At 32.3% G+C, this 12,175-nt stretch overlaps 1 protein-coding gene and 1 long non-coding RNA gene across 2 annotated transcripts; both read right to left on the reverse strand.

Moving 5' to 3' along the window:
* Positions 1 to 104: 104 nt before the first annotated feature.
* Positions 105 to 1,879, reverse strand: LOC132805387 (uncharacterized). Its single transcript, XM_060820197.1, has 3 exons — positions 1,724 to 1,879; positions 506 to 1,228; positions 105 to 451 (listed from the first exon to the last, which is right to left on the reverse strand). The coding sequence occupies exons 1-3, from the start codon at positions 1,766 to 1,768 to the stop codon at positions 329 to 331; spliced, it is 891 nt and encodes a 296-aa protein (XP_060676180.1). The 5' UTR covers positions 1,769 to 1,879; the 3' UTR covers positions 105 to 328.
* Positions 1,880 to 9,207: 7,328 nt separating this feature from the next.
* On the reverse strand, positions 9,208 to 10,856 carry LOC132799476 (uncharacterized). Its single transcript, XR_009634099.1, has 3 exons — positions 10,842 to 10,856; positions 9,452 to 10,360; positions 9,208 to 9,239 (listed from the first exon to the last, which is right to left on the reverse strand). It is a non-coding gene; the product is annotated as an uncharacterized LOC132799476 (long non-coding RNA).
* Between the last annotated feature and the right edge of the window lie 1,319 nt (positions 10,857 to 12,175).

Below are 12,175 nucleotides of genomic sequence, written 5' to 3' on the forward strand. Positions count from 1 at the left end.
AACATAAAATACTTTGCAATCATAAACTCTAGCTTGTTGTTAAGGTTCATAAACTTAACATAAGTTTCAAACCATTAATATAAAACTGGAGAAGGATGCAGATATGAAACAAGCCATAAAAATTTATTTAACTACGAAATAGCATACATAGACAACGAGAAGAATAACAGTACAAACATAGAAGATACATCATTCAAGGTCATAGCCTCTACAATTTGCCATATAAAGGCATTCACAAACTTCAAACTACAATCCGTTATTTTTTATTATATCTCTTGATAGGATTTTCCTTTGAAGTTTGATTTTTCTTATCATCTGCTTCTACAATTTATTGGTCAGTAGAAGCACTTTTGGCAGCACCTTCTTCGTTGGCCTTAGAGTTTTGGTCACCATTTTGGTTACCATGGTATATGGGAAACCGGGACGATGGATCGATAGATTGTCCATTTTGGTTACCATGGTATATGGGAAACCGGGAGGATGGATCGATAGATTGTCCATTTTAGTTACCATGGTATATGGGAAACCGGGAGGATGGATCTATACCATGGTATATGAGAAACCGGGAGGATGGATCGATAGATTGTCCATTTTGGTTACCATGGTATATGGGAAATCGGGACGATGGATCGATAGATTGTCTATTTTGGTTATCATGGTATATGGGAAACTGGGACGATGGATCGATAGATTGTCCATTTTGGTTATCATGGTATATGGGAAACCGGGACGAAGGATCGACAGATTGTCCATTTTGGTTACCATGGTATATGGGAAACCGGGACGATGGATCGATAGATTTTCCATTTCGGTATATGAGAAACCGGGATGATGGATCGATAGATTGTCCATTTTGGTTACCATGGTATATGGGAAACCGAGACGATGGATCGATAGATTGTCCATTTTGGTTACCATGGTATATGGGAAACCGGGAGAATGGATCTATACCATGGTATATGAGAAACCGGGAGGATGGATCGATAGATTGTCCATTTTGGTTACCATGGTATATGGGAAACCGGGACGATGGATCGATAGATTGTCCATTTTGGTTATCATGGTATATGGGAAACCGGGACGAAGTATCGACAGATTGTCCATTTTGGTTATCATGGTATATGGGAAACCGGGATGATGGATCAATAGAAAGATCTTTGGCTACTTGCTCCACAACAGTCTTCACATATTCAACAGGCTCTTTCCTTGCTATGACGATGCTTGACAACTGTAATAAAATATATAAGAGTAATGATCAAAGTAAACAAATCATTAATATTTTTTCTCAATAAAGTCAAAAGCATAATGTATATGCATAAATCATATGTTTCCCATTTCATCATGCTATTTTCAGGGAATTGGATTTGTAGCATAGGAAAAATGCTTACCAAAATAAGTAAAATGAGAAGGTCATGAAGAAGGGCAAATATGTGTTTTCATCATTAATATCAACTTAAGAAAAATGTCTAGTAATTCTTTCCAAGTTGACTAGCATACTAGTTAATATCATGAAAATTTGTTTCTAGCCAGTTTATCACATAGCATCATCAAAAAAAAGGGTTTAGTAACAAATCTTAGATAGAGACAAAAATATTTTTTTTGGCCACAAATACATATTTTAACGATAATTTTTATGTTTATAGCTAAATGTTTTTTTATCATATATGGATTAGACTACATTTAGTGACACTGTATTGACAAAATATGACCTTGTGATGCTTACCAGAAGAAGTGAAGAGAAGGCTAGGAGAGCAAAGAAACTTTTCATCTTGATGACAAATTGGATTTGGAAAAGCTCGAAGTGCTAAGGTGCTTTGTTGCTGAATGGTGAAGAGGCTATCGTAGCTCTCAGTATTTATAGACATACCAGGCATGGGCTATTGATCACTCTACGTGTAAAAACAAATATTACATAGTGATAATTACAAGACTACCCTCAACTTTTGCTTCGATTTGTTCGACAGGCTTTTTCATTTTATGTCCAATTGCTCACTCTCCCCTGCTATTCAAATATATATATATATATATATACATATAATCAAAGAAGATTTGATGAGGATGTCTTTAACTTTTTAAGTTAAGTGTCAGGACCCGTCCGGAATTCCTTCCCCGGAACCCTAGACAGCCCTGATCCCAGGGAAACCCTACCGAACCTTCCAACGGAAAATCCGGCAGAGCCTCCCCTAAGGGATTTACTTACCACAAAATTCCCTGCACTGAAAACACACTTCTAAAATTATCCCCTTATTCCTCCCACAGTACTACAAATCGATTCCACAAATTGCAGCACTTAAAAAAAATAAATACAGTAATCCAGTGCAAAATAAATACAACAAGAGTGAAAGAAATATTACAACTGCAATAAAAGAATAACAGGGTACAGTACGAACTAAAACAGCGAGGAAGATCAAGTCCGCTCCGAGTGAACGCCGACAACCTGGTACCTAGAGGAACGGAATTTAAGAGTGTGAGATGCTAATCATCTCAGTGAGCGACCCTACTACTATACAATATAATACCACGGTAATAGGTATATAAATAATAATTATTTGGAAATAATATTTTCTCTCAAAACCCTTACAATTCTCTCAGTTGGAAAGGTTCCCCTTTTAAAACAATTTCACAAAACCCTTTATCCATATTCCCCGAAAACCAAGACATCAATTAAATACCAGAAGCGGTAACAATTATATTTTTAATTCCAATTCAGTTTCCAAACATTTTATTTTTAAAACACAGTTCTGAAAATCATTTGATGCACCCACTATATACCAGTGGCGCCAACAGTACCCAGCGTCCTAAGGTACCGCCAGACAGGAGGTTATAGAGAGAAACCGGCATACGGTCGCGTGGCGTCCCACAGCGCCGCTGCTAACCTGGTGTCCCGGCCAAAGGGGGGTGGCCGCCCTCTCCGATGGCATCCACAGGACACCCTCATAATATCAACCGCGCGCTACTCACACCCACCTGCGCGCTAATCACAACCGTGTGCACACTAACCATATCACATATACCATATCACATAATCAGAACACCAGTACGTGCACGGTGCATCTAAAAATTATAAAATCCATAAATTTAAATCATAAAACAAATTTCACATTTTTCATAAGCATAGCGGGCATAATCCATCCGCTTGAACCGGGAAATTCTCCACAATTTCCTTATAATCCATACCATAAATTCCATGATTTTCAAATCCACCAACTCCCAAATCCATCAATTTAAATATCCACATTTTTTCCAAGCATAAATAATTTCTCGAAATATCATAATCAAATCCCATAATATTTTATGGGCATATTTCATAAAAATTGAAATCACCAACATAACCAAATATTTTCCTTGAAATATTTGAAAATCAAATCGTGCCCAATTTACCATTAAAACCACACCAATTTCAAAATCCTCAAAACCATAAAATAATTCCACACGGCATAAATTTGTAGAATTCGCATTTTCTTAAATCCAATAAATTCATAAATAATTCTACAATAAATCCAATAAATATTTGGCACATAGAAATTAAATTCCAAATATTTAATTCACACATAATATATTCATCAATTAAATTCCCCAAAATTAATTTGAAGGTGGGTCACTCACCTTGTGCACGTATCTCAATCAAGATCCTCCGCAGGATCGACTCCGCTACTTGCACGTGCACCTAAAACATCCACAGTACCAAAACCACAAATATTAATATTTTATTCGGGTAATCCCCAAATGGGTACCCGGGGAGCGAACACCAAACGATAACTAAAATTTACGAATTATATACCGAATCGAAGCTCGAGTGATGCTAATCACAGATCCGGTCTTAATTTCCGATGATCGTACCCGACGGGGTCGAAATTTTATCGGGAAGCTTTTCGGGTTTCGGCTCCGCAATTCTCCCAAACCATCGCGAATTGGTGGAAACGGAAGTCGGATTTGGGTTCAGGAGGTCGAACACTGCGGACTGGAGCTGGCCGGAATTTTCGGGTACTCGCCGGAACAGTATTTTCCGGCGGGCCGCCGCGGTCACCGGCAAGCGTCGCCGGAACAGTATTTTTCGGCGGTGGCCGTTTGCTGTGAAATTTTGCAGATTTGTAGATCGTGAGGAGAGCAATCCAACGGGACCGACGGTGAGCAAAACGGAGGTCGGACGGCGGAGAAATCATCGTTTGAAGATTTTCGACCCCTCGCCGGAAAACGCTCCGATCCCGGCGCGTCAGTGGTCCGATGGCCGTGATTTTTGGTGGGTAGGCCGGACTTGAGGAGAGGATGCTGGGTGTATGGCGCGTGTACTGTATATCGGCCGGAATAGTGCTGATTCGCGGTGGCCGGCGGTGGAGGGGGAAAAATCGCCGCCAAACTTCGGACGTCCAATCCGGGCGCGTCCGGCGGCCGTTCGCCGTGAAATTTGGAGGTTTTGCCGGAAATGAGGTGGGCAATCTGGCTGGCCGGCGCGTGTACAGTAACTAGGCCGGAAAAACGTGAAAATGACCGGCGGCCGGCGGGTCCTCTCTCTCTCTTTCTCTCTCCTCTCTCTCTTTCTCTCTCCTCTCTCTCTTTCTCTCTCTTCTCTCTCTTTCTCTCTCTTCCCCGAGAGTTTTTCAAAATTAAAACCCTGCATGACACTGTTCATGCCACGTGGACCACTCAGAAGCTGACACGTGGCATTTCACTGTTCACGACCCAAAAACATTAAAATAATACGGTATCCGGTAAACTTCAAACGTCCATAACTTTTTAACCGGATGTCCGTTTTGAGCGTGCCGCTAGTCTGTGAACTCGTATCGACGAGTACTTCACAACCATGCATGAGTCAAAGCTCAATTCCCCATAAACAAAAAGTCAACTCCCGCACCCCTTGGACAGTTTGGACCGCAACTTGTTTCATCCATAACTTTCAAACCGTAGCTCCATTTTCGACGTGCTACCAGTCTACGAACTCGTGGCATCGTGCACTTCGCCACGGTACCCTAGTCAACTCAAAATTCTCACCGAGTCAAAAAGTCAACTTTTGACCCCCTTCGGTCAACGGTCAACCTCGGTCAACGTGCACGGATTCCGGTGCGATTTGGGACGGGGTGTTACATTAAGGATAAGTTAATCCAATTTATTTATCCTCAAGTTAAAAATTTAAAAATATCTTAATTAGAGTTTTTTTTTTTTATAATTATTATCATTTACAATTTTTTTTTTCTTTTATCCCAATGTCTTGAGAGATTATGGATATAAGTAGATTATCAATCAAGCCAACATCACTTGATTATTATTATTTTTTTTTTTTTTTTGGGTAACTTTATATAGTCAAATACATAACATGTATAAACAATCATAAGTATTTACCAAAGAATAACATTGTGACTTGGCAAGTTGTCAAAGAAATGTTATTAATTATTTAAAATTAAAAACTTAGTTGGGAATATTTTGTCATGTCATTATATTTTCCATTATAAATTGGAAGATATCATTCTTAAAAATCAAATCTATACAAACAATATAAATATGCTTACCTATAAACTTTTTTGAAATAAAATTTGATAAAAATTAAAGGAGAATTATATAAAAAAAAAAAATTCATTTCCTTTTTTTTATAAATGTTTTAAGAAGAACAAAATTAAATTGAAACATACTTATAAAACTATCTATTTTTTATGTTTCGAATCCACAGTTTATTAATTGAAACCAATTCACTTGAGCAATAAACTGTATATTTGAATGCTACTTGTTAATTTCATCAAATTTAAGGGGGGAAAACCAATTGGAAGAATGACGAAATTGACACTTACACTTGTGGGTGAATAATGAATTTTCAATTAATAATATTGGACTGGAGACACCCAATCCGGAGAGAAGCATCGCGTGCAGGATATGCACATACTGACGATTTCATATTTTGGAATAAATGGAACGTGACTTTCGCCTGGCCAGTTCCAGTGTGTCGCTTAGAAATCTATTGCCCTCAAGAAAATTAATTTTACAAAAATAAAATAAAGATAAAAGACTTTATGCCTTTGGGCTCTCAAATCAAATCCCATGAATTTAAAATATATTTTAAGATTAAACATTCGCCATTCTCCTTTTCTTTCATATTCATATTAATTTAAATATTTTAGAGATGATGAAAACTGTTTTGAACTTCTTCTTTTTTTTCCATTTTTTCTAAGAAAGTAATAACCACCTATCTTTATCTTTTTGAATAGGATTGTTTGTTTGTTTTTCTTCATCCTTGTTTATGTTTTGGCTTTCAATTTTACTTGCTGACTGTGAAATCAATGGTTATTATTAAATCATTTTATCAATAAAAATTTAAAAACAAAAATAAATTTAATTTGATCATGTGTTGAAATATATTTGAAATGTTAAAAAAAAAAAAAAAAAAAGAACAAATTCAATCAAGCTCACGCATTAGTTACGCCCAACTCACCTCAATTAAAGTCAGCTAAAATATTGGTCACTTTGTTAGATTTTCAGAAAAGTGATGCAAATCAAAATTTAACTTGAAATAAATAATTTCATGCACCATTCAATTAAGCTATATAAGTGATGAATAGAAGCCCCATTTTGCATGGAATCAACCACAGGAATCTATCTCAAAAAGTAAAATTGAAATAGAACACCGACTATACTTGTTCATGAATTAAAATATCAAAAATCAAAATATGTAACTCTTCATTTTAAAAAGTGTATTTTTCAAATTAAAGAATATCTTTAAAGATAAAAGTGAAATTTTATTAGATTTTCTAGCAAGACTCTTTATTATTCTTTTTTATTTTAATGTAATCTATAAGCATAACTATAGCATGAAATAAAGCAACAAACATATTTTAATTCCAACTAAGTGGAAGAGAAAATTTCATATAAAAAGTACCTTATATCCTTTTCTATTTGAGTTGTTTTTTTTTTTTTAATTTTTATGTCTTATTTTGAGAGTTTGAGAAATTGTGAAATGGAGAAAGTAAAACCTTTACAGTATCTTTAATAGTAATTGTGGATTGTTGTTTGTGTAATAGAAAATTTGACATCATAAAAAATTTAGATAACATAAATATAAATTAAATTATAAAATTATTTTCTTATAATAATATACAGAATGTTATTTATGGTTGTTAATTAATTATATATATTTTATCAAATTTTTTCGTTTTCAAAAATTAATTTTTGAAGAAAACTTCACAATATTTGACAGTCTTTCAAAAAGTAGAGGATCATCTTGACAATATCTTTTTTTTTTCTTTTTTTATCACATCAGTTTGATAGTTGTTTATTGTTCTTAATGTAATAAAAAATCTAATTATAGACAGAATTTTTGAAGAGGCTCTTACCATGAGTCTGAATATATGATGGACTCTAGTTCTTATACTAACCCTTCTAAAATCCAATATGATTTATTATTTTATAATATCCTTCTAAATCAAAGATTTTTTAAATACCATTAAATCTTGGTAGCTTATTAAAAAAAATCCTATTGAGTATTTATAAAGTCTATACATTTAGAGTTTGTGGATTCCATACAAATATAAATTAAATACTCGTATATTTTAAAACTCTTTTAAAAGTGTTACAAGTTGAGGAAAAAAATATTAAAGTATTAATTAAAATATGAACATTTTTCATAATTTGTAACTAATTAATACTTTAATTGTTTTCAGGCAAAAAATTATCACTAAAAATATATCAAATTACCAAATGATGGTATGAATTAAAATAACTGTATCCATTAACATAGATTGGTCCTGTAGTCACCACCGCTCTTTTTAAAATTAGAACATGTTGGTATTTAAAATAGTATTACAAATATAATATCATGGAACCCTCACAGAATTCCACCTAAAAAACGATAAAGTGAATCCTTACAGACAAATAAACAAAAACTAACATGGAACTCACTTAACTTTTTTCATTTTGCTTTGACATGATTGAAGTATTATTTTATTTTATCATCATTGTTATGTTTTTGAATAAATAAACGTGCTTAATTGTTTGACATATCACCAATAATTTTCCATCAATCATTACTAGAAGACAAATAATTATGTTGTCTTCCTTTAACTGCCATTTATTTTATGTCGACATTTCCCAATTTTTATTTATAAATCAACTTCCAAAATTGTAAATAAATGAAAATAAAAAAAAGGACCCCCCCCATATGTACATATATGGTAAATGTCACGTTATCCTGTCTTCTAAATTTATATCCTGAAATCTTGGGAATCCAATCACGACCCCTCCTTCTAAAAACAGGACAGGCTGAAGATTGTCTTTTGGTGCATGCGGCACCGCAGAGGAATTAAATGCTTCACCAAACGCAGAAAAAAACAAAAGATGGCACCAGCTAGCTTTTCTCTTTTTTGGCTAATATAAAGATTAAAGTATTTTTTTCATTTTTTTTGGTCAATAAACAAAAGTGCGTAACTTTTTAAAATTATAGTAGAACGTAAAACGTCCCGTTTTCCAGTTCGAACATCTAGATTGTCAACTTTACGGACTATCAGTAACATTCAACTTGTACATCCGCTAACATATACTTGCTAACTATGGCTGATATGTATCCTTCAACTTTTTTCAAGACTGAAGCACAATTCAAACACCTTCTTTTCTCCTAAATTTATTACAATATTCACCATTTTATTATTTACATATGACATGACTGGTAATTTTCCTTCAATTATTACTACAAGACAAAGAATACTGCTTTTCCTTTTTTGATAATAAATATATACTGTTTTTTTTTTCTTTTTTGTTTTCTTTAAAGTGCCACATATTTTATTAAGTCATGTTTGTCAAGTTGGAACCGTCCTTTTTCTTGTTTTCTTGCTAAATAAATTCTGACGGTCTCTCTTTTTTTTTTTTTTTTTTTTTAAATAAATTGTGACTCTCTTTTTTTCTTCTCTTTTTGATGCACGAATTGTGACTTTCCTTTCTTTTCTTTTCTTTTTCTTATTTTGGTAACTAAGGTCTTTGTTTTGTTCAATTTAGTTTTGGTCCGACATAGTAACTATATTTATAAATATAGATTAACTTTAACTTTATTAAATTCACATATATTATTATTATACTAAAAATTTATCAAATCATCTCTCTTCCTTTTTTTATTTTTCTGGGAAATAGAAGTTATAAAAAAAAAAATTCAAAACGGTTGCAAGAATCAAGAGATACATATCACATTATTTCTCTTTTATTTTCTCTTTTTCTTTTCTAACAAAGAGCACAATTAGCCTTCAATCCATCCTCATGGAAGCCATAACCTGACAGAAAACATAAAATAGATACTCAAGAGTTAGAAAATGTAAAGTCAATGTGAACAGTTAAAGAATTGGAGACCTATAACACTACTTATTCTGATTTTAATATTTTTAATAAGTTATTCCAAGATAGAGCTATGACTTAGCTAGGAAACACTTCAGTCTTATTTTCAGGATTTTAATGTTTGCTATCTTTAAGGAGCAGGAAAGCTCACCCTGATATGCTCCACAAAACCAAATTCCTCTCTTTCCTTGAATATGATGAAGTTCAAGTGAAGCTTTTGATGCAGCAACAGATGGAACGGGGTGGCCAGTAGACCACTTAAGCAAGGTTTGTTTTGGTTTATCTTTTGCATTGAGAGTCACAAGAAAAGGAAGATCTGTTCCATCAACGTTCTCCAGGCTCAGAGATTTCAAGGCCGGGTTAGATGAATATAATGCAGAAAAGAAAATCGGTATCTTGGGGACAACTAAAATTATTGTGAGAGTAGAAAGGCAGGAAGTGACTTGTTAATTCCTTTACTACTTAATTCTTTACCAAAATTACTGTTAATGCAAAATTCTAAAAGTAAGGCAAAATCAATACGGAACTTATATAGTGTAATCAATCTTTGAATAATAAAATTCAAGAAAACATGCTGAAGAAGATTCTTGTATGGCATGTCCAAAAAGTATATCTAAATAACCAAAATACTACATAAGAGTCCTAAAATAAAGGTCTAAGTCATTCTCTTCTGTTACGTCCTTTAAAATTTAACATTGATGGGTGCATTACAAGAAGGGGAAAAAAAAAAAAAAAAGGAAAGAAAGAAAGAAACACGACGAAAAGAGATGTGGGAAATTTAGATCTATGTAAGCATTCCGTATCAAGAAAATCCAAAACCACAAAATGAAAACACATTAAACACAAAGCATAATTACTGTGGTTCACTATGCTCCTTAAAATGTATTATATATAAATTATGCAAGTCGCATTTGGGAATAAATTACAAGTAAAAGAACATAAGAAAAATGAAATAACAAAAGCAATAGTAACAATTATAAGAAAACTTACAATATTGTTACGGTTAATGACTCATGGTATCCTCAGAAGATTTCTTGAGCCATGCTCCATACCATATGATCTGAAGTAGTAATAATTAATAATCCAGTTATTATCTTAATTAGTTAGACTGCACTACTTATCCATCAAAATCAATGAATACAATACATTCAATAGTCTGATAATATATATTGTATTATATTAAGCCCAAAAGATAATAAAACTAAGGCCACAATACAATGCCATACTCAAAATTTGTATAAAATATAAAATAAATATTATGCAAATACAGGTATTAACTTTGTTCACTATTAACAGGACAGGAGTACGTATATATGGCCAAAGTATTACAGATATTTAAACTGCATAAAGATCTTCTGTGGTATGAACCTTTTGCTTTTACTTTTGAAGAAAGTAAACTTCAATTAAAAAAATAAAACGAAATAAATAATAACCAATGAATGGTCATATGATAATAATATCGTATAGGTCAAATACAGCTTATGTATGATGTATCAGAGTTACATTCTTCAAGAAAACAATAATAGAGAAGGTCAATTTACCTTTTTAAATTAATTTTGTTTACAACATAAGCACTTGTCTAATTTGTAGAATATTCAGTAGACATCTTTTCAAGTTTTAAAGCAGTATATAGTGAAGTCATAGAAGGGGAAAGGAAAATTAAGAACAAAAAGGTAGAGAGAAATGAACAGTACTTGGCACTGGTAAACTGGAATCAGTTGTCAATTTCTTATGTATTATTTCTTAAAGTGTTTGGTTAATATCTGGATATTTAGGATTATTATGTGATTAATTAATTTATATTTTAAAATTTGAAAAAAAAAATTATCTTTTAATAAAATATAGAAAGGGAATTCAAAATGATGTCTTTGTTAAAGAATTTATTTTTTACCTTTTTTTTACATTATAAAATTTAAATTCTACTAGAATCTATATTTTTCTTCTTATAAAAAATCATCAAAATCTATAAAAAAATTTATTTTTAATGAAAAAATTTCATTCTCGTTGATTTTAACTTTCTCAAACCTACCGTTAAAACGTTGGATGATGTGGTTCTGAAATTCCAAAATATGTTGCCAAAGAAAAATATATGAAAGCGGTCCTTATATTTATATATATATATATAAATATATATACTCACATATATTATTAGGCATTTGGAAAAAAAAAAAAATCCGATGGAATTGTCTCCATTATGAATCCTTATATAGAAGTGGTCCTTATTCACCCAAAACAAAACAAAAAATCTATAGAGAAGTGGATAGCAGAGAAGTTGTCCTTAATGACCAGCGATTCAGTGATATAATTGATTCTTCCATTGAATTGTCTCCCCATCATGACAGAGAAGTGGTGGTTAGGGATCAGTGATTTTTAATTTTTAATTTTTGATCTTTTGGCAATCAGGTAACAGTGACGGGTTGATGCAAGGAATCCCAATCGGCATATACCCAGAAAAATCCCAAATATCAAAATATAAGTGGAAGAGAAAATTTCATATAAAAAAATAGCGTATTTGCTTTTCTATTTTGAGATTTTTTTTTTTCTATATTTTTATTCTGAGTCCAAGAAGCTGTGAGACTGAGAAAGTAAAATCTTTTCAGCAAAAAAAAAAAAAATGAAAAGTAAAATCTTTATCTTCAATAATAAGTAATAAATGTATAAAAATTAATATTATTTAAATTTAAACGATGTAAATATATTATTTAATTTTTTTAAAATATTTTTTTAAAATTTTTTTGTAATTTTTTTATCTTTTTGCGAGTATCATTCAAAATAATAAAATTCAAACTTAACAAAAAAATTTGAAGACCAATTCAAAATTATAAAATTGAAAAAATAACAAAAATAAAATTGGGGGACCAAAGCCAATGCTTTT

This window comes from Ziziphus jujuba, chromosome 9 (assembly GCF_031755915.1).
Source record: "Ziziphus jujuba cultivar Dongzao chromosome 9, ASM3175591v1".
In the NCBI taxonomy this organism is placed as follows: Eukaryota; Viridiplantae; Streptophyta; class Magnoliopsida; order Rosales; family Rhamnaceae; genus Ziziphus; species Ziziphus jujuba.

Coding starts and splice junctions, on each gene's coding strand:
- LOC132805387 (XM_060820197.1), bottom strand. CDS start 1,768: ATGAAAAGTTTCTTTGCTCTCCTAGCCTTCTCTTCACTTCTTCTG. Junction 1,229..1,723: donor CCTTCTCTTCACTTCTTCTG/GTAAGCATCACA, acceptor ATTTTATTACAG/TTGTCAAGCATCGTCATAGC. Junction 452..505: donor TTCCCATATACCATGGTAAC/TAAAATGGACAA, acceptor TACCATGGTAAC/CAAAATGGACAATCTATCGA.